Consider the following 25,712-nt stretch of genomic DNA (forward strand, 5'->3'; position numbering starts at 1 on the left):
TAATTGCTGTGTTATTGTTATTCAGCATTTAAAACCCAAGTTTCATAACTGCCTTGTGATATCAGCATTCATGTTCTTTGTCAGTATTATGCAAGCAGCTCACCTTGTGATCATGAAATACCAAAATGTGCTTTCTAATGCTCACCCTTGTTTCTCAGTAAGTCCATAAAAACCTCTTCTGCTTTCTATTAGTTATGGAACAATAGGACATTTTTTGCTTAAAAGGAGTGAGCCTTTTTTATTTTTTCTTCAAGTTCTTGAGCCAGCTGCTGCTCTGAGACCTTTCTGTTCCATGTGGCTTGACCAGGGTGGACACTGCACTGTCTTTTGCCACTTGGGAGGAAGCAGGAAGTTTGTGGATGTATCTTAGGGGCAAAGGTCTTGCTGAACTGGAGCAGTCCCAGCTGGTTGCTGGCACTGCTGTGGTTGATGTGATCTGCCTTCAAGGTTAACTGAGGCAACTGGGAAAGATGGGAACAGGCCCAGTGGGGTAATTCTACATCCTCCGCAACAGAACTGAAATATTAGCTTACTTGTTGAAAATCAGTTGGTTTTCATCTAGGAGTTTCTGTTTAATACCAAAAAAGCCCTTTCTGTACCCCAGCAGGAGTTGAGCTGTAAGCAAGACCCTGGTAGTGAGGCTCTGGTCATACCTGTGGGAGCATCTGTGCTGGGTCTGGATTTTCCTCACCTCCTCATCCAGATTGTGCTGGACAGTGAGAGCAGACTTCTAGTTCTTCTTCTGATCAGTCTGGTTCTGCCACTCATTGGCATCCAGAGCAAGGGTTATGCCTGGGAGGGTTATCCTGTTCTGTGGCAGGGTAGCCTGTGGGGTAGTTCTGCAGGTGACTGACTAGAGGTGGTGGGGTTGTCTCAGTACTTCATGGGAAGAATCTCACATGATTTCCTTGACTTATAGAGACATGGAATTTAATCTTTCCTCTGAGTTTTCTCAAGAAAAAGGAAATTGCTGGTGTTTCCCTTCCCAGTAGAGGGAAAGGATTCAAATATTCCTCTAAGCACAGATGTGAAGTGCAGTGTGCTCAGCCTGTTGAGCACTGAAGAGGATGTGTCTCCAGGCTCCCTGGCCAGTGTTGCTTCTCCACTCCTTCAGACTTTGCTTTACATACACATCCGGAGATTGGTAACTCTTTTCACATGCTAATGAGGACTTTGTAGATAAGATCCCCTGTGAGGAAAGGAGCTCTTGGAGAGTCTCATAGCAGGGGAAATCAAGGTGAGGAGGGGTCAAGCATCTTCCCTAGACTCCCTCACAAGCCAGGCAGCTCTGGCAGAGCTGAGAGTAGAAGTCAAACCCTTTGGCCTCTCATCCTGTGCTGTAGCCATTGAACTGTGCTCTCCTAAGATTAGATAACCTGTGGTTTTAGCGTCTGCAAGGCTTGATGAGCAAATTCCTCTGGATAAATGCTTTTCTTGTATACTTGCCAATACAGTGATGTTTGGGACATGAGGGAAGGGTAATAACTTGCAGGCGTCAATTTTCAGGAGATGAAGCAGATGGAGGGATAATACCCATTAGATTAGAGCTCTCGGAAGGACTCAGTGGTGAGGATCACATCCTGTGTCTCTGGTTTAGACGAAGTGATATGGAGAACCCAAGGTGCAACTGTGCTGCCAGCAGCTTGCCATGAGTTTGAATATTACTGAACAATCTAGATCTCTGGCAGGGATGAGATGGAGCACTGGAGTTAGTTTGGGCCTCGGGATAGATGCTGAAGGGATTGCAGTATCATGGTAATCGGTGTTACCCCAAACAAAAAGTCCATCCTGACTTCAGAGCGCTTTGAGTCTGGGGAAACTGATAGCTGAAATGGTGTCCCTGCATAGTGAATTGTTCCTTTTCAATACACCAGGTCTTCAGAGGAGGGAAGAATTGCAGAAGACTCTTGGTTTTGCAGTAATTTATCTTCCTTGCTGTAGCCTGGGGCTGTGAGGTGGACTGGAGCTCAGCTGGGCACACGCTGCAGTTGGCTTATAATAAAACGGCAGCAGCTGCCTTCCTTCTGACCAGCAGAGATGGTGATGGGCCAGCTGGGTCTGCTAGCTGGGGTGAGGTGATGCTCTCTGAGGATTTAGGGTGGCCTAGCAGAGTTCGTTGTACTGTTTATTTTACTTTCAGAGACGGTGTATTGTTGCTGGAATATGTGGATTTGATTCCTGGTTGTGAGCACCCTTATCTGTTTTTCTAGCCATTAGCTCTCTGTCTCGCCCATGTGGGAAGCTGTAAGTTACTTCATCTGATAAGGATTTTCTTATCAGTTCTGATGTTTATTGTGTAGAATTGAAATTACTGTAAGACCTATAAAAAAGGGGAGGGAGCCTGGGAATTACAGCTGAAAAGCTGTGTGCCTCTTCCCTGCACAGACCAGCAGGATGTCAACAGAAAGTATGAATGTCTCCATGTATCAAGCTGGAGCTGAGTTCTTGGTCCTGTAACGTGTCTAGAGAGAAACATATGTCCTGAGATTTTGTTTCCTTCCTTGCTTTGTGCAGCATCATCAAAACACCCCTTTTGGCCTTTTAAACTCATCAGCCTGCTTGTGAAATACTCAGAAAAGCTTGGGCTGAGTTTGCATGGCTGTCAGTGGGTTGAATCCTTTTGGAGTGGCTTTGATCTTGCTTACTCCATGCTGAGTAATTTGCACTCCTCTCACATGAGCAGCAGCTTCAATGGATGTGCCGCCCTCTGAGAGTCTGGCCCTTGCAGGCTCTCTCAGTTTCTCCTAATCGTAAGCATTTAAATGGTATTAAAGCTGCTTATTCGAGTCTTGTGCTTTTTTAGAGTCATTAACACCTCTGCAAAGAAAGAGTAAAACTCTAGTAAAGTCAGCTGGTGGCACTTTGCAATGGTTTGAATGGTTACCCAGTGAAGGGCTGGGTTTCCTGAGCTGGAGGGGGTGTTTAGGGAAGGTGCTGTTGGTGGCTGCAGTGCCCATGGGTATGAGAACAGGAACCTCAAGTTTTTGTTGAGTCCCCTCCTTGCCATTTTTTCCAGGCCAGAAATGTCCATCTCTTCATGCTATATCTCAATTAAGGGCAAGTTTCAAGTGATGTCAGCAATTTTCCTTTGAAGGATCTGTGCTATTCTCTTACCTTTACAAAGGGTTGTTAATGTTCAGGGGCAATCACACCAGGAAGTCATCCAAAAAAAAAAAAAAAAAAGCTGACGTTGTTTTTCACCTTGAATGTTGTCTTGTGAATCAACAGTGCCACAGTGGTCTGATCTTCCTTGTGCCCACAGAGAGGTCACACTTGCTCTCATTGCTTGGTCTGTTGAGCCAGTTGAGCTCTGCACTGATTAACAGGAAATTGTCATGACTAACATTAGGCTGGTAGAAAAACTAATAGGGGTGAATAATAGCACAAGATACATGGAAATCAACGTTTTTCTCCTTGGAGGCTGCAGATGTAATCCACTTAATATTCTGTGGAACACGAGATTAATATTCTTCAGCATAATATATGTGAGGGCTTTTCTTTTTAGTTTGCTGGCAGAGGCATTGCTGCATTGCTAAAGCTGAGGGCAGGGGATTAGGAGGGGGGAAGGATGCTGACCCAACTTCCAGAGGATTCAGGAACAGCGCAATCTGGCTAGAGGAGATTAAACTTCTCCCTCTCTGGCAGGAGTTTCTGCAAGAAGTGTGGCGGGACAGGGTGTGTGCCACTGGGATGGTCCCTGTTGAAATCTGGTAGGGTGTCTTTTTCAACTCTCTGGATGTGTAAAGTATTGGGGAATAGATCTGATTTCCTTGGGCTGTGTGGTGTGACTCTGCTGGTGGGCTCCCAGTGCAAAGCCAGCATCTGCAACATATGGAAACCAGCTCCAGCCTTGCACTTGTCCTCCTTCACAACATACCTCTGCCATGATTTAAACTCATGGAACTGCTAAGCTTCGTAGAGGTTGCTTTAAAATAATAATCAAGCAAAGCCCCTGCTCTTTTTCTTTTCACAGGATGGAAAGAATGCAGTGACTTGCCAAGCTTAAAGAGGAGTAGATACAGCAGAAATAAATAAATCAAGCCCATTTATTTTAAGTTGATTAATCTGATATGTTCATAGTTTTCTAAAATAAAATCTAGCCCCGGAGAGTTTAGCAAATCAAATAACAATAATGGCAATTAATTTAGAAGCAGTTATGAATGTTTCCCATCCCCTTCTCACATCCCTACACCCACTTGATTAATCTCACAGTTTATGACTGCAGGCCAAATCCTGTGTGGGGATGTGCAGGGTCTCCCTTGGGCTGGATAAGGTGGACCTGAAGAGCTGACCCCATTCCTGAGTATGGGGAAGGATTGTGGGCAGGGGTGAGATGGGTGGTTGGCGGATGCTGGGCTCCTGGAGTACCCTGTGCCTGCAGGAGGGCTTGGACTGCTGCTGGGTGGGATTTCTCAGTTGACAATCCAAATATTATGGACTTTCCTGCCTGCTTTAGTTTCCTGTTTTGTACTGGCCTTCAGCATGCTGGTCCCCGTGGTCCTGCAGGGCTTGCTTAGCAGCTGTGCGCGTGTTGTGTTAACGTTTCCAGCCTTTTCGTGTGGGCTACTAAAAAACCCTGGAGCTCTGCAAAGAGCCAGATAATGTCATGGCTGGCTCCAGGGACCAGAGCTAGCAGAGAGCTCCCAAGGCAGGGAGGTGTCATGGGGCTGTAATTTGGCAGGGAACACAGCTGATTCTGGAAAGCAAAAGGTGGTGGTTGGATTTACGGAACATCGTGGTGACTTGCGAAGCAAGACCAGCACATCTTCCTGGGATGTCTGTGTGAGAAAGGTCCCTCTGCTTTGTCTTATCCAAAATGCTTATATCAAAATTATATAATGCATATATCAAAAGAACTAAAATAATTCTTGTCCCCACCCTCCGTGTTTAGTAATTTTGGACGTTGGGATTTGAAATAAAAAGCATCTTCCTGAATTTATGGGAGTGTTTCACAGTGTAAGAAGCCACCAAGAAATACAGAAGTCTTGCTATGGGAAATACTTTGCGCCCTGGCAAAAAATTCTTGCAAATCATTTCAGCAACTGTGGATTGTCCCTGACTGCCAGGCTGTTTTTTTGGCATGCATCAGGCAGGAGCTTGCTTTTTGCTGTGGGACCTTGTTTTCTACCCAGTTTGAGCGTCTGTCAAGACGAAACCTTCAGACTCCCCGCTGGGTCTGGCATTACTGGAGATAATCTGTGAAATGTAGGAAAAAAGGTGAGAAGCCTTCCCTCCCCCTCCCCACAACTTGTTAACTGTTGGGTGAGAAAGGTATTTCTAGATAAGAAATGTGCAAATTAACATGTTTTCAATATTCTTTTAAATAATTTTGCAGCTTTGTCAAGACAATTCAAAGTAAAAATGAGTTTACAGTACATGGTTTTGGCAGATTGTTGGTATAGTTGTGGATTTTGGTTTTTCTATAGCCTCTCTTGCAGAGTTCTGCTCAATAATTTGAAGTGATTTGGTCCCCCCATTGTCCTTTCTTGAAACTGTTGCTGCTGGACAGTTATCTGATCCTTTCCTGCTAACCAAGAGCCTTGTAGAGCCAAGCATGAGGAGCTGATGACAAATGGATAAACTCTTCAAAAAGCACCAAACCAGGAGTTAACTCCATCTCCAGATGATCTGTGAAAATTGGGCTGATGTGAGAAACTTGATTGAATCCAGTAGGGAGGTGTTGTTTCTCCAGACACATATACAGGGACAAGAAAATATTAAAAAGTAATGGCAGCTGCTTAAAACTGGGATGTAGGGATTTCTGATGGGGAAGGCTCTCCACCAGAGTTGTCCCTCTCAAGGCCCACCTGTAACTTCTCTGTTCAGGTGGCGTGCAGAGTTTCCAGCAGCTCCACGAAACCAAGCCCTCCCAAGTGCAGTGTCTTTGGCTGTAGTGCTCATCTGCTGCTGGGTGAACAGGAATGGTCACAGCTCTGGCCCAGATGCCTTCTCATCTCTCACTTGGCTTTGAGTCTCCCTGAGGCTCCTTGGAATGCCTGCCTACATGCCCGGCCTGTGTGTTGGTTGTTGCACAGATCCCTGCTTTTGAAGGCTGTAGTCTTTGGGTTGTTGCTGTCACAATGACATAATGCTTTAATCCCTGATAACTCTTCTGGTCATCTTGGCAACCATAACTTAAAAACAGACACAGAGGTACAAAATCATCCTAGTTTTAAAAAGCAAAGGGTTTTAAGATTGCTTTTCTTTTTTTTTTTTTTGCTCCGAAATGCATCTGGGAGTGAGATATTCTCCCATTTTAAAGGTATCCCTCTGGCCACAACACTGACTGCAAGGAGGGAGCAAGGCTGTCATTTCTTGACAAAGGCAATCTCAGATGACTGACCCCAGCAGCCTTCTGTGAGGGCTGCAGAAGTCGGGGTGTCCAGTCTGCAGTGAGTCGGAAAGGTGCAGCCTGGCTTCTGAGCTGTCACCCCTACAGACATCCACAGACAAAGCCACAACCATGACCTGCTGTTGGAGGCTGAATGTTTACCTGTGTGTGAGAGGGTTCCCTCTGCTTTTGGTGTGAGCTTGGCAGCAGCCCTGCTTTACACAGGGTGTCTCTAGGAGTGGGATGTTAAGAGGCCGTGGTTCCCGAAACAGCTGCCTTCGTAAGTAATTAAACCAACTCCTCCAAGACCCCATAAACCTTTGACAGCATTTAGTAGTAGGGTAACAACTTCATCTTGACACAAGCATTTGCTGGCCAAGGTTGAAACTCTTTATTTCTCAGAGGGATGAGATCTAAACATTTAGGAGTAATATCTTATTGGTCTGAAATGGCAGATAAGTGACTTCCAGTGAGGAGAGTGTCCAGCTGCTGTGCTCTAATTGATGTCTGCATCCGAAGAAGCGTGGTACAATGCTCGTAGTGACTTTAGATCTTCTGGGGACTATAGATATGATTTATAATTGGCACTGTAGCTTTTTAGAGACACTGAGCTTAGCCAAGCCTTTTATATATCGTCCCGTTGAAGCTGTGTGCTTGAATTAGGCATATGCTGAAGTGGCTGATTGTGCTGAGGCTGCATTCATCTAACATGGCATTGAAAACCTCGGGATTCACTTGGCAGTAGTGCTTTTGCTGATGCTTGTGGACTGATTGACTTCTCACTCTTCTAGATGAACAGTCTTCTGCGGACTGGAAGGAGGGCTTGTCATACAACTGCAAACAATTCATGGAATCTGTCCTGTGGATCTATGAAATGTGCTGTAGAACTTTAAAAATGAGAGGGTTGTCTGATTTGGAGGGAGAATAACTTCAAATGAAGGATAAGTACAATTGTGTTGTCTTAAGGGTTATTGAATATCTCAGCATTTTCTTACCATGGTGAGACGCATGGAGGCCAGATGTTGATCTTCATTAAAGTCAAGACTCATTGTCCCTTCCTTGAATGACATCAGGATGAGCTGGAGTCACCGTGTTGCTAGCAATGCTTCTGAAGGAATGGGGAGTAGGCTTGGACCCTTCTTGCTTTGATGAATGTGTGTAGCTTGTGGTTAGCTTTTCTTTGGACTGGGCTGCTCCGGTGTGCAGTGCTGGGGGAAGGTTAGCTGTCATTGTTGTCCTCTGCTGGTATTGCTACTGCATCTTGGGCTGTGGGACCCACCTTCTGCAGTGGTACAAATGCATCATTTTGGTTTGAAAAAAGCCTTATTTCCAGGTCTGTATGTTACTGGCCTGGAGCTCCCATATTTCGTATTTGTGGAGAGGGTACAGAATGGCTGCTTTTTCTTTTGACATACTAGGAAGGAGAAACTAGGTCAGAAGAACTCTAATTTTGTATGTGCAAGTGTGAGTCTGTGAGCAGGAAATCTGGAATAGTCAATTTAATGTAGCTTTAATGGCTTTGCCTCAACAGGACCAAGTGGGACTGGACTGCATATGTGCATGGGGGATTTTTTACTTTTCTTCTCTTAGCACTGGTGTTGGCTATTCCTTTGCTGGCTGGGGGCTACAAATCCGCACTTATATCCTAGATTGAACAGGTAATAGTTGAAGAAATAATCCAGCTTTATTGACTGAAAAGCCCAGTGTGGTGATTAGTTCTTATTTAATTTTGCTGCTGCCAACTATTGGCAGGTCTTAATATTCTGGAAAGGAAAGAGACTCACATGTGGTGACTGGAGCTTTACTGCAGTGAGAAGCTGGGGAGAGGAGTGTTGGAAACTTGCAAAAGTGGATTTATGGTTTAGAAAGGGGAGGTGGACAGAGCACAAAAGTAGCTCTTGGTAGGGCCTACAGGAACAGCTCCTGGTGAGATGCTGAAGAGAAGAGATTCAAATAGATTTATAAACAGGCTTCTCTCAGCTGTCGGGGGGGAAATTTTTCTTCTGTTAACAACTTAGCCTTGACAACAGTTTTTCTTACACTGTGTAGTAATGCTGTTTCTTGACTAACATCTTCGTTTAAGTTACGGAGCTGGGTGTTTAGGGGTGAGGGAGGACAAACTGCTTCTTCAAAATGAAAACAAAGCCCTTGGGGAGTTCATTATTACTCTTCTAAGTAGAGCAGCTTGTATTGCTTGAGTAGGCAGGAGGTGCAGTGGTAGATGCCATTGATGATAGCTTGTCTTGTGAGTCTCTGCATGGGTGGGTGAAGGAGGGGAAGGTACCAAAGCTAGGAGGAGAAGATTAAGCAATTCATGTGAGGGCTGAATAGTATCCACTAGTCCATGATTCTGCTTTTTTGCTTGACCTGTATCTCAAATCTACCTCAAAAATACCTCTGCAGCCTGTTAAGATTTTTGGTACTGCTTTAAGTAATGAACGAACTTAGGGCTATGGCTGTGTGATTGAAGCTCAGAAAGGTAATGCCTGCAGCCTCTTTTTGGGGAAGTTCCAAGTAACTCCATCAGTATTTTTTGCCTTGGCCTCTGCCTTCCTGCTTTGTTTGTTGTTGTCTGCAGCTGTATTAGCAATCCTCTTCTGGCTTGTGCAGTCCATCTTCATATTACTCACAGAACTGTTAACTAGAAGTGCCTTGGAGATGGAGGCAGCCAGCTAATTACTAAAAAGCAGCTGTGTCTTCAAGTACTCTTCAAACCCTTCTGTTTTTCTCTGAGCTGCATGTCATTTGGGGTAACTTCCCTAAGGTGATCTGGACCTTGTTTTGTCAAATCATAAAGTGCCTCAATTCCTGCTCTAGAAACCAGGGTGGAAAGTATGGCAAAATAAGTGACTTGATGTGCCTTCAGAAGGAATAGTAGTTGACTTTGTAGAGCTTGAGGTTACTCAGGTCCCAATGCTTGAGAGGTGCAGGGCTGTCTACAGAGTTTCTGACTTGGCTAATGCGAAGGACGGCTTCAAAGAGCCAGCTTGGGCATTTGGCCTTGGGGAATTAAAATCTGAGCAGGTGTATAGTATGGGAACTAAAGGCTTTATCCTTATACTTGTTCCTTGTAGTGATGTTTTGCATAATCAGAAATACGTTGCCCTGATGACAGTTTTACATCTCAGACTGTACTGCTGAAGGGCTTTTCTGTCTCTGCTGCATTCCTCTCCAAGTCTTCCTCACACTCTGAATTAATGATCTTCCTCTCCTGGTTGGAGCTTGCTGGGATTGGAAGACTCTTCTCCAAGCAGCTGACAACACAACCACTTGGGTTGAGGGTGCTGTCATGCCAAGCTGTGTGATACTGAGTGGGATTGAGGCTCTCTTGGGCTGTCTGTGTGCCATGGCCTTGCCATTAATTTAAAAGAGCAAACTGTTTGGGAAGAATAAAGCTTTGGTGCTTCCCAGTGCCAAAATCTCTTCTTGTGACTGTCAGGACTTCTCTAGGCGGAGGCACTTGTACACAGACAGAGCTCATTGGGCCTCCTGTTTGGGGTGGTGAGTAAACAGCTTTGGAAGCCTGCTTTGGTTCTTGTTGGGTGCCTGATCAGCTTAATGGGATCTCCCGTTGAGGCTGTTTTATTACAGAGCTGTAAGGCAAAGGCTCATAAAATCCTGATGTTTGGGAGCATTAGTTGCACAGACTTTGTTCTCTATAGAGATTAAAAAAACTCTCCTAGTGCCATGGAGTTGCTTTAGCTGACAAGTGCCTGGGGACACTCCTCTGTTACTGACCCGTAACTGAGCTCTGCCTCCAGCTACACAGTGCGTTTCCTTCTCTGGGGTTATAACATTTGCTTAATGACTGGGTAGCTCCATGATTTTTGGCTGGAAGTTGTCATTAGCTGCTAGAATTGGGGGACTAAGTGCACAATGATTACAGAGACTCCAATCTCCCGTTTCCCCTCCTGTGCATCCACAGCAGTCGTGGTTTAATTGGTGTGCCCCTTGGTTCCCCTCTCCCGAGCGTCTCTCCACTGTCTCCTCATGTAACCTTTCCTGTTACATCCCTTTTGTGTGGGCTAGAAGGGAGAAAAATGAGGCTCCTTCAAGGAAAACAATCAAGTTTGGTGTACAGCTGTGTATAAATGCCTCTTGTGTTTATGGACACCTGCATGGCCATATTTAACTTGCGTTCTGATAACCCGGTGGTCACCATAGCCAGCACTGATACACGCCTGCAGCCCTAACTGACCTATCCCTGGGTATGGATATTGCTCTCTGAATAGTCTCCTTAAACAAAGTATTGGCTCTTTTGTGCCTTGGACTTGTCGAGACATCACGGTGTAGGCAAGGACATCTTTCAGCTTTAGTTCTGCAGGGTCTGGATTGGGCAGAGCGGAGTGGTTTTAACCAGGAATGTGCTCCTGCTGCGAGCCTGCTGCATGCTCCACACCGATAAGTCTTTCAAAAGGGATGCCTGTTTTGTTGCTGAAATTTGAATACATCCTGCTTTATCATCCCCATACGGAAGTCCCTTTTCTGATAATGTACCAGTTTTAAATATACTATTCATTGAAATATAGTGGACTTTTTTTCCACCCTCCATGATAATTGCTGGAGAGGGAGATGCTCCTGCCTTTTTCTGTGCCTCAAACTGGTTTTAGCCACTGAGACTTTAGTAACACTGATTTTCCTGAAAGGTGAGTGAGGAACATAACAATTTCCCACTTGAATTTGAGCCTGTTGTGGCTGCAGCTGTGGAAGTGGGGTCAGATCCTGGCACGGGAGAGCTCAGCTGCCAGCCCATCCCTGCCTGAAGGACCACTGGGTCTGCACAGCCCTTGCCACAGGTGCTACTAGCATTTCCCATCCCATGAGCAGCTGAAAGATCCTATTCGGTGCTCCATTGCTTTCTGGAGAGCCTACTTTATGGAGAGCCTGAGTTTGCTTCTGTGACTTCTGGCACAAATTCCAAGTAACTCGTTCTCAATGAGGCTTTGTGTGCGAGCGGTCACGTTGGGACCAGTAGCACCTTCCTGTGGAGAAAGCTACAGCTGGGCTCTTCTGGGAGTGGGGTGGTGAGCCAGCATCACCCCAGAAAGCTTAAACTAGAAATAAGCCCATTCTTTCCTTATCAGGAATTGATTGAGCTGTGCATCAGTGCAGGTCTGAAACAGGAATAGCTGGTGGTGGGTGATGTGCAAGTGTCCACCAGTGTTCCTGCAGCTCTGCAGGCACCTGCCTGGGTTTGTGGGGTTGCCTCTGCCCTGTCCACCCCTCCTGGAGCTGGTGTGGGGGTGGTGGGTGCTGCTGGCCTCTACAAACTTGGGACAATGTTTTAATTTCTGGTGCTTGTAGCTAATGTGGTCTGAAATGATCCCTGCCTTACTGCAGTGTGTGGGTGCCTCTTCCCTTGCCCCTGCCTTTCTGCTCCCCTCCTTTGTTAAGCAGTAGCAGCGAGGAGGGAGGGACCCTACCTTAGGTCCTGCTGCTACTACAACCACACAAATCCTTTTCTGTGTGAAGCTAATCTAGAGCTGAAAATTATTTGTGCATTTGTCTTAAATGCTGGTTCTCTCCCCCCATTTTAAATAGTGCATCTTTGCCTAAAGTAAGCAAAGCTCACCTCATTTTCCCTTTTATTAGTGGGCTTGTTATTTAGTGCAGATGTTTTCAGTTATAAAAATCACAGTAGTGCTTGTGAAGGCATTGTGGGGTGTGGGAAGAAGAGTCTGCAGCAGCCTCACCGTGTGTCCCTCCTGGATCGGGGAGAAAGCATCAGCAGAAGGTGGTAGGAGCCAGGCTGGAGGCACCCGTGTGTGATGAGCTTTGCAGCCACCCGCAGCCAAGTGCAGCCCAGCACTGCTGTGAGCCCTGATCTGCAGCACAGGCTATATTTGGTCTGAGATTACTCCCTGCTTGGCCTGGATTGGTCCCAGTCTGGACTCTGCAGGGTGGATTTCTTATTCCCCTGGCTAACATGCCTCTGTATTTTATTCCCTTGCTACCCACTCCAGCCTGCCTGACATGCTGTCCCTGCTCTCTGGTACCCTCCTGAAGCATCTCAGCTGGGGCTTTGTGGCATGTGCAGGATGTGCCCTGGATACCAGGGACACCCTATTCCAAAGCAGGCGTTAAGATGCAAAGCTCTGTTCTGTGTAGGAACCCATCCAGGGGAGGCCAGTGAGAAGCAGGATTTTTTTCCCCTGCCCTGCCCCATCCTTTGCTGTGTATTTTCTGGAAAGGCCATTAACAGCACATTGTTCCTGGGTTCAAAGTGTGGCTCTTGAGGAGAAGCTTGTCCCATGCCTGCTGCATGGGAAGAAGCCAGGCTGAGGACAGCAGTGTGGCTGGGAGGAGAAATCAGCCCCCTCTGCTCCCTGACATTGCTGGTGCTCCCAGAGTGTTGTCAGGGCTGTGCTGAGGTGGAGCTGCCTGTGCCAGCAGTCAGGGGATAAGTGTCACTCATTGCTGTGCTGTGAGATGCCCAGTTACCTTGGCGATGCTTCTGGAAAAATGTGAAGAGGAAACAGAGTGGAGAGGGGACAGTGCGGCAGAGAAAATGCTTGGTGGGTTGGAGCTGTAGTGGAAGGAGTGGGTGATGGGAGCAATGGGGGAAAGCCCTGCTGGTGCACACAGCTGCCTCTGGCTGGCACAAAGCTCCCCTGGCTGCAGAGGCAGGTGTGGGGCTGTCAGATCTGCAACCAGGTGATGGATGGACTCAGAGAAACCTGTTGGAGCCACACAACCTCTGACATTTACACACATTAGAGGAGTGAGAAGTGACATGGGATGGTGGGAGGGGGTGCTCTTCAGTTTCAGGATTCGTGGAATGAAGTTGGAAAACACATTGCAAGAAGGAGTTCCTTTTATCAGAAATGGCCAGCTGCATCCCTAGATGTTTCTCCAAACCTCCTGAGCATGTGCCCTAGGCACAGCTTTCTTCTGCCTTAATCTCCTAGTGAATATTCAAAAATAGATATACTTGTAGCACTGGAAAAGCCTCTTTCTGAGTTGTTTCAGCACTGCAGAGAACAACCCTTAGGAAAGAAACTCAAAAAATAAACAGCAGCTGCTGCCATGTTTCCCCCTCCTCCGCCTCCTCACCCACTGTGAAAACCTGGTCCCGGTTCCCTTTCCCATCCATTCATGGCTTTTCCCTGCCTGATACCAAGGCAGCAAAGCCACAGGCTGTCCACACTTGGCTGAGTTGCTGCATGGTAGAGAAACCTGTTGTGCTGCAGCTTCACCTGTGTCCAGCCCAAGTGTCCAACTGAAGGTGTGTGTGCACCAGGGCAGGTGTGTCCTCGGTGGTCTCTGAGCCTCCTCCAGCACAACTTCCGTGCCCTTTGCTGTGGATGGTCCCACTGAAGGCTGAGTCACGCTTCCCCCCTTGGAGCACCCCAGGGTTTTCCAGGCAGCTTGAGGAAGCTGCTTGCATATGATGCAGAAACAGGCAGAAGGGGGATGTGGCATTTCTGAATGATCAGAGGGGTGGCTGTGACGCTGTGGCAGAGAGGTGCCAAACCCCAGCAGGCCCACGGCAGTGCGTGTTCTGGGATGGGTGGAAAGCTGCACCAGTCACGTCAAGACTTGGATTAATTTACTTGGGGCATTATTACTGGGTTAAACCTTGCTGCTCAGCTGTTCACAAAGACCCAGTGTTTGACTTTTGGACCCAGAAGCATCTTGAGCTGATGCAGCTTTGTAATGAATGAAACCTCTGTGTCCATAACGGGGTGATGGGTGTCCATCTCCTCTCTCCCGAGGAGTGCTGCTGGCTGATCTCTTTTGCCTGTCACAGCTGGCAATTGACCTGTCTGCAGCCGCTGGGATTGCAGCTGGCATCCCTTTTCTCACTGGGATGCCAAGTTGTGTGATAGCTCAAGTGACTCTAAACCCAGCAGGGAGGATGAGGATGGGAGTGGTACAGGAGCCAGGGTCACCCCTCTGGCGGCTGGGTGGGCACAGGGGTGCACAGGCCCTCGGGATGCCAGGATGCCTCCGCATCCGCCGGCTTCCAGGGGGATTGCACTATCCAAAATTGGAGTGATGAGTACAGGAAAAGGAGGAGGAGCAGGAGAGTATAAATAAAGCTTCTGTAAGGGGAAAACCCACCGAGAGGAGAAAATAGCAGCGCTGGTGTATTCTTTCCCCACCCTCCCTCGTACCTCACTGCTCATATCATCTTTTAACTGTGCCAGCGGGTGCACGTGACTGTCCTTCCCCTGCTTGGGCACACGCCTGGTGGAGGGGGATCTGGGGACAGAGTTTGGTGCTTCGTTGCCACCCTCCAAGTCATTATGTCCTCATATAGCACTGCCCTAGGTCTGCTCATCTCGGTTGACAAACCAGGATGTCAACAACCAGGAGGCACCAAGCAAAAAATGACCTTTAGACCAAGTAACACTAATTCTGCTGACATCAGGAATAGACCTGAAAAACCCTGTTTTGAGCCCTAGAAATGACATCCTGCCAATGAGCTTGTTTTATTCCAAAGCCAATGGATGCATAAGAAAACCTAAGTTTTAATAGCAAACATTTGCAGTTGAATTTAAAGCATAAACTGAGTGTTCATGCATTGAGCAGATGACATTATAATGGACTGATGATCACTCACCTGCCTGGTATCTCCCAGCCCAGATGCTGGAGATGGGCAGTGCTGGGCAGAGCTTGGGCCTTGGCAGGGCTGTCACTGGGATGGTGCCATACTTCTGCTCATTGTCACTGTAATTCTGATCCCAGGTCTGCCTGAAAACCTTAAACTGCTAAAAACATTTGTCAGTGAGATGCTGATCTTCACAGAATGTTTATTTTTTCAGAGATCTGTAAGTATTGCTTATTAATTATATTCTTTTCATTTCTCCTAGGATCCTGCAGGAATCTTTGAATTGGTGGAGCTTGTTGGCAATGGTACCTATGGGCAGGTCTATAAGGTAAGGGCTCCTCCTGAAGTGATCCAGTTTGCCTTGGCTGTGTGTTGAACACAGAGCATCCCAACACATCACCTTGGTTAGGTTTTCAACTTTTTCAGGCCTGAAGAGCAGCATTTCTGATCTCTGGCCTTTTGTGTGCAAGTACCGTGTAGCACACAGCTCTTATAATAAGCAATTCATATTAGCTCTGATACTGCCACAAAAATATAAATAGCTTTTTTTTTTTTCCTCCTCTCCCCCGAGTCGCTTTTTATTGATTGGATGATGAGGAGGGAGTGAAAAGTCTGTGCTTTAATAGCTAAATCTTGATCTCTCCTAAGCGCTGAGTTTACGGCTGCAATAGGCTGCCAAATGAGTTTGCTACAGTCTAGTGCTCTGCTTGCATATGGACTGGCTGCTGTCCTTTCCACTGGCAGAAACCTGCTGCAGGATTAAAAACACTATTAAAATGTTTTTCTTAAAGCGCCTGTTAAAGGCAGTAGGATTGCTTTAAATTTCTGTAAACATCAGGATGCAGCAATAGTGAAGGGCTGTGGAGAGCAGGATTTTACAGCCATGAACTTCTTTACAATGATATTTAAAATGTCCACTCTCTGCTAAATTATATCACCTGTCTCAAGCACATTTTAGCTTGGAGGATTTCCAGAATTTGTCATCTTGGTGGAGTCTTCTTCTGGATGATTCTTGTGCGGTTGGGGAGGAATTGAATTATTTCAAAGTCTGGGTTTATCTGCACTTAATATGTGGTGGGGAGATGTTTTCTGGCATGGTTGTATGAGGAATTTGCTAAATATTTTGATTCTGCTGGGAGTCAATAGTTCCCCTGGGCCTCATTCTCCAAAAAACTTCTGTATGTGTGGGCATGAGTGCTGTATACACATGTACTTGTGTGTGTGTGGGTACACAGAGATCCTGTTTACCCATCATGCACGTATTATCCTTTGACTGTAGAAAGGAATATAGCCATATGCTCTTACTCTGTGGCTTTGGAGACACAGCTCTTGCTTGTCATGCTCTAAAAGACAGTGAGCTGCCCCTGCTGAAGAGAAGAAAAAGGTTTTAAAGAGCTGTGGTTCCCCCATCCTCCTCCTGCAGCTGTAGGCTAATCCATCAGTAGAAGGATCAAGGGATTGAAGTGAACCAGAGATGAACTGGAACTTCTGGAGTTTTAAATGTATGAATTTTTGAACTGAAATAAGTGTTTTTAAAAAATACAAAACCAAAGGAAAAACTACCCCACCCCAAAGCTGTTCTTATCAAGGTTATATTCTAGGGAGCCTTCCCTTCTGGCATTCATTGTTTTCCCACCATGTGTTCCCCACCACTGGAGCTCCCTTCTGAACTGTTTTTCTTCTCAGCTGCTGAAATAATGGTAGAAGGTGACCTAATTTTAAGTGGTGCATATTTCTAACAATCAGTGGAAACTATGTGCCTGTAACGGCCTTTTGAAAGCGTCATGTTTTTGTGGAGAGCAGAAAAGGGAAATAAGCTGGTGCTGGCGCTGCTGGTTGCGCGGCTCAGCTGATCGAGTTTCCTCTTGCTGTGTTTGATTCTTTCAGTGCATCTGTGTGTTACCTCAGAGGGGGGAAAAAACCACCCAGAAGTGTCCATGTGCAGGCTTTCTGGGAGGTGAACGCTTCTGTGTTCCTTTTTCCCCTGCTGTACACGGGGAAAATCCTCCTCTTAACTGTTTTTAACTTGCTGGAGTAACCGGATTGTCCCCGGTGTGATTCACGTGGTGCCGGTGCCAGACGGGATGGTGACGGGGGTGGAGGGGAAAGTTGCTGTCCAAACCAAATTAGTAAGTATTGAGGTATGAGCTCAGGCTAAGGCTGACTTCACAGCTCTCTTAAACTGAAGTCTTGGAGTAGCACACACTCTGTAAACAAAAGGAGACTTTGATATAAAACATACATAAATGTTTATGGTGTCCCACCCTAAAACCCAGCACGGAAATAAGATCTCTGTGATTCTTTTTCTCCAGATACCACCGCTGTATTTATCCCTTGCAGCAAAACAAATGGATCAACTTTCAAGACACACAGACCTTCTGGCTCCGTTCTAAATCAGCCTTTAGAAGTGATCCATACCTAGGAGCCATGTCCTCCCTAATTAGATTGTTCCACTGCCATTTCAAACCCCTCTGAGGCAGGGCTGGGGTTCACCGAATCGTTTAGTTTGGAAAAGATCTTTAAGATCGAGTCCAACCATTAACTCAGCACTACCAAGTCCACCACTAAACCGTGTCCCTAAGTGCCACATCTGCATGTCTTTAAAATCCCTGTAGGGATGGTGATCCTCCCCTCTGTGGTGGTGTTACCCTGGGAGCACCATCGGTGTCCTCATAGAGGTTGTATGTGCCTCTCGTTGTGTTTTTAGGTTCTGGTGCTGGCTTCCAGCCCGAACTCTGTGGCCAGGAATGGTCACCTGGTGAGCATCACCTGTTCTTCTCACAGCTGATCCCTCTCTTGAGGCAAGAAAAGCAACTTTCCTGTTGGGAAGAGGCAGAAGTGAGATGTTTATTCTAGGCAGGGGAGAACATCTTGTTTTTGTGCTGTGAGACTGCTGGAACAGGACTGCAGCCCTGATGTTTCCCCAGAAAACCTGACTTAGCAGCCAGGTCTAACACACTGCCACATGGCCATGTTTGTGTTAGAGACTACAGGTGTCCTGGTGATAGCTAGCTGGCCTGCACAGGACCTAGAGGGACAGGTACAGGATGCAAAGTTCCCATTGATCCCGTGGGATAAAGTGCACAGTTACCTTGTTCTGATGGCTGAATGGTGTTGCAGCCTGACAGTGGGGAGCAGGCTGAGAAGTGTCTGGTGGTACTGCAGTAAGAGGAGCCCTCAGAGAGCAGGGATTCATGAAACCAGCTTCCAGATCTGCTGTGTTGGAGAGGTTGGGGAGCTCCTGCCAGTGCCTTCTCCTTGCTCATAGAAGAGACATGTTGGCCAAGCCCAGTGCATATTAAGATCCCCCAAAAGGAGGCTGCTGGAGCGTGGGCACTGGGATGAAGCTCACTGCAGAAGTCACTTTGATCCTGCTTTCTGGGTCATGGTTTGAAGGTTCCTCTCAGGTGGTTCAGAGTGCTTTTGTGAATCAAAGCCTTGTTCTCTGAGCCTTGTGCTCAAGGCAAAGGTGACTGGTTTGTTTTGACCTCTGTGTTTTCAAGTAAAGGTCAGTCTTTGCTTAGGATGGCAGGTTAAAACATCCCTTCGGTCCTTCCCAGCTTTGGCCATACCCCAGTGACACCTCAGCACCACAGGAGCCCTCAGCAGCAACCTGCTCTGCTCTCACTTCTCTAACCCCAACCACAAGCTCTTCACTTCAGAAAAATGCAGAGAGAAATAACATTCCTTGTTCACTGCTTAATGATCTCTTGTGAATAGCTTGATTTTTATTTTAATGAGGGACCGCACCAGTGATGATTTATCTCTCTAATTGAATCGGAAGCTTTTCTTTATTTTCTAATAATCCTACATCTAATGTTACAGATTGTAAACTGGTTTTGATAAAGGACTGAAAGCTTGCTAGCTTCTGTGCCAGACATTATTGCAGTAGTGAATTTTAGTGTGTCCTTGGATTTTCTTTTTTTTTTAATTTAAGGTGTTTAAAGAAATGACTAACAGGAATACGATGAATTGGACTTGGGGAATTGAGCTTTTGCCTCACTGGTTTTTAGCAGGTGGCTGATGGCTGAAAGCAAAACCGTAGACACAAAACTAAGACCCTTCAAAGCATTATCCAAAGTGTAGGGAAATGCCACTTTTATGTTCCAGAACATTATTATTACTGCTTATCTCTAATTTGCATAAGAGAGCAGACAAATACTCCTTAAAATACTCTGTATGCCTAGATTGCCTGGATAAATCAGGGCCACAACTGCTGGGCTGTCCAGCACCAATAAACACACGGCTTCAAAGCAAAAGTACACTGTGTTACTCAAATACCTGTCCAACAGATGGTTACGAGGCTGGGGCAGACATGCAGTGGGCTACTTACTGTGCACTGAATATGTTGAAAACCAAAGCACTCCCCTGATGTTTTTATGGGCTCAGCCATGGACTATCACATGCTGGCCTGTGTATGGTATCACCCAAGAAGGATTTTGACGCAAGCCTTTGCAATAAGGAAAACAAAAATTCAGGAAATAGATCAGATGGTAACCTTTGCCCCTCTCATCTTGTGTAGTTTTGCAACATTGAAATAAATGATGTTGAGATTACGTACTCACGTGCTTCTTCCCACCCGTGCCAGGAGGACAGCAGTCATAAATGCCAAGTCCTGCTTTACCTTGTGCCCTGGGGATGTGGCTCTCCATTTACAGCTTCAACAAGGTTTTATTTTACAGGGTACAAGATACAGTATGTGGGCAACTCCGTAACTGCACAATAACTATTGATTGTTTAATTATCTGGTAAATGCCATATAATCACTAAGCCATTACGCAGCAGTATTCTGTGTTCTAATTTAGAGTGTGTGGGATCCACGTGCCGCCACTCTCAGCTGTGGCCCTCCAGGGAGCTCCTCCATCACCACAGGATGGAGCAGAGCAGGGGGTCACCCCAGGAGCCAGCTTGGGGTGCCACCAGCCACCAGGCAGGGTAGCTACCCATGGGCTGTCCCTGTCCCCTGGCAGCCCAAGTTAGGCAGCTGTTTGAAGAGGACACTGTTTATGCAATTGCTCTTTGTTGCACTGTGTGTGTCTGTCTGAGGTACAATACATAGGGGAGAAAGATAAAGAAATGCATCCCGAGGTCTTTAGTCACAACTTAACTTATTTACTACCAACCTGGCATTTGCCAGAAGCCAGGACTGATCCACCTGGAGGCAAACACCCAGGTTTGACCCAGTAGATGGAGATGTTGAGGTGTGTGGGTATAAGAAAGTGAATAAAATATTTGAAATCCAAGGTCACCTGCTGCTGGAGGGCTGGGAGGAGCAGGACTGCTGGTCCCTGAGTCAAACCCCTGAGAATGTCAGTAACAAGCCTGTTACTGATAATGTTGTCCCAGAGTTTGTACATGCCAGAGAAGAAGACAGAAGATGTGTCCTGCCCTCCTGGGTGCTGTTTGTGCATTCCCTGCACAGTGGCATCCTTCCTCCTGGCATCTTTGGGCATTCCACTAGTGCAGGCTGGTGAGGTAGCAGGTGAATATCCTAAAGAAAGGCTTTTAGAAGACTCTTTTTTCCTTCTACATTTTTTGAGGGGGTTATGAGAAAATAAAGTGGGGTCTGTGCCATGTTTAGCCTGTCTGAGGTGTGGCTGCTACCAATCAAGCACTGAGCCCTTGCATCAGGCCTGGTGAGAACAGAGACTCTGCAGGTTCCTGGGTCATTATTAGCAGCTCAGGTAATTAGGCTGAGTCAAGAATGACAGTAATTGTTTTTAATAATCAGTTGGTTTATTGTCTCCCTTTCTGAAAGGCTGATGGTCAATAGTTCGATAATTAATCACTGTTGCTTTTAGCCGTGTGGAAGAAGCTACCATGCTGCACACAATTAATATTTCCTGGGGATTGTTGCTGTAAAGAATTAATCTTAGTTTACGTACACAGCTTTTATAGCTGCGGACTGACTGCTGTGCCTTGCTTGAAGGACCGGACTGAATGTGTGCACACCATGTGCACTGCCTGCAGACCAGGCTGTGCTGCTGCCCACCCTCGTCCAAACACCTGTCCTGTGGTGCTGTGTGCTGGTCCTGAGCACACCAAGGGCACCTGGTGCTCGCTTTTGCCGGCTGCTGAAGGAATTCAGAGCTCCATCATCTTGCAGTCTAAAGAAGCAGCTCTAACCCTAGACAGCCAGCTTTTCATTTGAAGGTGCACTGCAAGCATTTCCCTTTTTCCACTTTCTTGTTTATAAAATGAACCGTGATGTTCACCTGCTGTGAGGCTGGGTGTGACTCAAGCTGTACTGGTGGTTCTAGTATCAAGTCCTCGGTTTTGGGTCCTTCTTTGTGTTTTCAAGGTCTTCAGGCATTGCTTTTGCTGCATGGCAGGGCAGGCTTAGTGTAACCACGTCTGAATGTGTGTAGCCGTCCCTCCTCTGGTCTGGTGGTTGCTGCAGGTGAGGGGTTGGCCCTTTGGGTTTGGGAACCTCTCTGGCTTTCTCTGGGGTTTGGTGCTGCAGTAAGAGCCTGCTCCATGGGACTTGGACAGGGAAGCACCTTGCCTCTGACCCACTGGGACAGCAGAGCAGTTATCCTGTCCCATCAGGGCTCTTCCTTCTGCTGGGATGGTTTTGGTGGTGGCTGGAGCGCTCACACCCCCATCTGGATGCAGACCCATGTGTGTGGGCACCAGCCGCTCGGCACCTCCAAGGTCGCACATGGTCTGTGTGAGTGTGAATGGATTTAAAACCCTGACAAGCTGCTTTATAATCCTTCTATATTACAAGCACAGTATTAAATATTAAGCCATTGTTTCCGCTGGGGTGGCTCCGTGTGCCGGCAGAGAGGGTGGTGGTGCTGCTGTGTGAGGGTCCTCACCAGGGCTGGTGTCTCCCCTGCTTCTGTAGGCACCAACTCGCAGATGCTGGGCTTTTATCAGCTTGTACTGGGTTGCAGGAAGGGGCTGGGCTGGCATTCTGGTGTGTGATAACGCCTGCAAGCGTTATCGGGAGGGAAACGGGCGACCTCAATTTATCAGCTTCCCTACGATGCTATAATATCTTGAGAGGAGAAGGTCCTTTCCTTGCTGACTCAAATGGAGTGTGTGTGTTTCTGAAATGAGAACTTGTTTTTGCCATGCAGGCAAGGAAGTCTGAACTGGAAAACGCTTAAAATGATGTTTCACTCTTACCCAAAAAGAAAAAAAAAGGCAAAAGCTTTGTTACCAGAGCAACTGGTACATCTTGTGCTGCTTCATTTCTCTGAAACACAGACCGAGCCCTCAGCCCTCCATCCCCCCAAGAAACCAGCCCACACACACCTACGCACCAATATGTCACATTAGCTTCGCTGCTTTCTGAATAATATAAGGGAAAGGTACTTTTTGCATTTCAGTCCTATAGAATGCAGGTTATAAAAGGTGATTAGAAGTGTTCCTGTGTTGCCTCCCTGTTAATCTATGTTCCCTTTCCCTGCCTGCAGAGTTTGTGAAGGGAAAGGGCAGGGGGGAAGTCAGGAGCAGACCATTGCGTCTGTGAAGTGACATTTGTCCAGTTTCCCCTGCATTGCTGGATGCTCTGATTCTGTAAACATTGCACAAAAGATATCTGCAATGGCTTAGGGTTAAAAAGCTGCCTTTGAAGATGCCAAATAAAGTCAGTGGTAATGAAAAGCACGAGGAACATGGTGGTGGGTCCTGTAGTGCTGTTTGTGTGTGTGCCAGGCATGGATAGGGATGGAGAGAGAGCTCTCTCCTTGACTTGTGGGGATTAGAAGATGCTCTGTGCAAGCACCTGCTCTGCAGATGATATGAGGAAGCCCCATATCCAATACTACCTTCTCCTATCCTATAGGAATGGCTGGACTGGGAACTCAGACCCATCTTTTCTCAGGTCTTGTGTGAGGACACTCTGAGAGGTAGAAGTGCAGTGTGGGGGAGCTGTTTAGAAAACAGGCAACTTCTAGAACTGTGATTATTGCATGTGAAAGCATCGCTCTCCCTTTCAGGAGGGGCTTCGTGTCCTGCTGAAGCTTGCATTGCTCTGCTTACTGTAGTATCTTACCAGTACTATGGTACAAAGGTGTGGTTGTGGCCAGTGGGTGAGGGTGCTGTAAGGCTCGGGTGGGTTACAGAAAGCATTTGCTGTTAAGATATGTCACTCTAATGATAACCCTGGGCTGCAGGGCAGCAGATGAAGAGCTCCCTGCTCCAAGTAGAAGCTGGTACCCGCTGTTTTTTGCATTTGTTAACTCTAGTATTTAAGGAGTAACAGTGCATGGGAATCCTGGGGTCAGGTCCTCATTGCTTTGGACTTCTCTGGTGACCTTTGCTTAATGATTCCTCTGTTCTCCTTTCCTTCCCATCCCTGTCCTCACCCCTTTCCCATGAAATCAGAAACAGAGGAATGCTAGGGTGGTCTGGGGAGGCAGAGCTGGGAGCTGCTGGGTGGTACCAGCATTGGAAAGAGATCTATGAGGAGATGGGGTTTGGTGCCCCTGCACCAACATTGTGAAAACAAAAGGCTGGGAGTGAGGCTGATTCCCATAGGAGCAAGTAGAGCAGTTGCTGATAGGTCAGCTGAGGAAAAGAACCGAGAGAAGCACTGAAAAGTAGGTTTTAGAGCTGAGAGGTGTTTTGTTCCTCCCAGCTCTGAAGGTACCACTCTCAGCTAGGAGGGTGCTTTTTAGAAGGTTTAGAGAAGGGGATGGGAGGAGCAGCAGCCTGTAAATGTTGGTCCAGGCTGTGGATTTGAGGCATTCTCTACTGCTGAAGTGTTTGTCTTCAGAGACGTTTTTTGCTTGTCATTTTTTTATGTCTTTCCAAATTTTGATGCAGTTTGACTTGTGGCTGACCCTGAAGACTTGAAGGCAAGCGATGCCTACGGGGAGCCAGTTGGAGCTGTGCAACTTCTGGTTATGCTTTGAAGGCTCACTGCAGAGAATTGTGTTTCTCTTGAAATCTGCAGCTTATTCTTAGGTTTACCTGGGAAGCCCTTTACACTAATTACCTAAAGATGGAAAGTGCCAAGCAAACACAGCCTGCTTCCAAATGTTGTGGGATTTTTTTCCTCTCCTTGCATAAGAATGGCAGATTGGTGTAAATTTTTTTTTGTTCTGTTTTGTTTAAGTCTTTTATATTTTTTGTGTGTGTTTTAGGTCTCTAAATTCTTGTTTTGGAATGTGCACGTGGAAGTGTGTGGCTAGGAGCCCAAGTCCATCCCCACATCCCCACCATGCTGTGCTCTTCCCTCAGCCCATCTCCCTTGGCTCACACGTAGGTGACTGGGAAGGTGTCTGGGCTGCAGACAGGACTGCAATCAGCTGGAGAGGGATGTGGGGGAACCTGAGCCTTTGTTAGCATGAAGATGAGAAATTTAAGTGCTAGATTGGAGCTGGTGGGTTTTCTCTTGGTGGGAATCTCTGCTTTAGTGTGGTGGTTGGACTTGGGAGCTGTAGGAACTTCCTGGGTTGTTGGGCTACTTCAGTTGTGTGGTTGGGGGTTTCACCAAGGGTCTCAGCAGCATGAATAGGAGGAGCACCCTGGGGTGGAAGGGGTGCTGCTCTGCTCTGGTTTCTAATATTTACAGGGGTGCTTGTGATCCATGGCAGTGAGTTTTGAAAAGGAATAGCCTTCTGCGCATCTTTTTTTTTTTTTTAATCCCACTGAACCTGATGGCAAATGATACTTTAAATTAACTGGACGTGCAGGGGCAGAAAGGGACAGGGATGTAATCCAGCCCATCGTGTTTAAAAATGTAGCGCTGGAGGGGGAGAGAGTTGTGTGAAGGACAGAATTGGGTATCAGGTGCCCACAGTTAATTTTACAAAGCTACCCACAAGACTGGTCTGGAAGCTGTGCTGTCTTTGTTAGCTCTCCATGGGCTCTAATGATGGAGAGGCAGGATAACCTTGTCTGGGCAAGACCTGTTAGTGTGACATGCTTCTCATGCTGGAGGTGATGCTTCACCTGGGCTCCAGGGAACGGGTGATGCACCACGCTCCCATCTCATCTCCTTTCAGGGGATGTGGCCTTAGCTTGATGTAATTATTTTTTTTCCCAGTTAGTGCTGGGTGGGATGTTGTTTCAATAAGTCTAGCATGTAATAAACAAATAAAAAATGGGTGTTAGCTCCTTACAGTTCTTCTGCTCTCTTGAGAAATGCTTATTAACAGGGTCAGTGTGGAGAACCGTATTTTGTGTTTGCTTGCATGGTATCTAGAGCAAATGAGATCAGGATTGTACGGTAAACCAGCTATACTAAAAAAAAAAATTAACTTGTGGATATGTCCTTATTAGTTAAAAGGTGTGATTCATTCCTCAAAGGTTGTCATTGTGCTTTCCTTGAAATAACTGTTGGTGTGTGAACTTCAGGGTGGTTCCTCCATCTGGACAAGGAACCCTGGGGGCTGGTCGTCACCCCAAGATTGGGATGGGATGGAAATCTCTGCTGCTGAACTCTCTGCATCTTTATGTTTTACAGAGGTAAAAATTCACATGTAAGCAGCGATCAGGACTTAGGAAAAATTGCAAATTTTGCTGGAGTTGCCATTAGTCTCTCGGTTTTTTTAGAGCAGTTATGGCTGTAGCCGCAGTGGGCAGCACCAGTGGAAATGCCTTTGCGTTCCTGGGCTTCAGAGATTTTCTCTTTCACACTTTAATTCAGCAGGTCGAGGATCGAGGCCAAACCTTTTCTTCTCTACATAACTAATGGAAAGACAGCCAGTTCAGCAGAATTTCTGTAAATAGCCTGTTCCAGATGAATTGTGAATTGTGTATCTGAATGCCAATAGGGCTAACACGAGGGGTGGTTTGCCAAAGAAAATGGAAATCTTGTGTTAGAGGAACAGGCTTCTGAAATGCAACATCAAATTACATTTTTGGACT

At 46.7% G+C, this 25,712-nt stretch overlaps 1 protein-coding gene across 9 annotated transcripts in view; it reads left to right on the plus strand.

Moving 5' to 3' along the window:
* The window catches only part of TNIK (TRAF2 and NCK interacting kinase), a 152,723-nt gene that overhangs the window by 12,687 nt on the left and 114,324 nt on the right, over window positions 1-25,712 (plus strand). For all 9 annotated transcript variants that reach the window (XM_017827725.1, XM_017827724.1, XM_017827731.1 and 6 more), the window contains exon 2: window positions 15,148-15,213. In XM_017827725.1, the coding sequence (XP_017683214.1) occupies window positions 15,148-15,213 (66 nt within the window). The remainder of the gene's footprint in view (window positions 1-15,147; window positions 15,214-25,712) is intronic.

Source organism: Lepidothrix coronata, unplaced genomic scaffold (assembly GCF_001604755.1).
Source record: "Lepidothrix coronata isolate B3197 unplaced genomic scaffold, Lepidothrix_coronata-1.0 Scaffold142, whole genome shotgun sequence".
Taxonomy (NCBI): domain Eukaryota; kingdom Metazoa; phylum Chordata; class Aves; order Passeriformes; family Pipridae; genus Lepidothrix; species Lepidothrix coronata.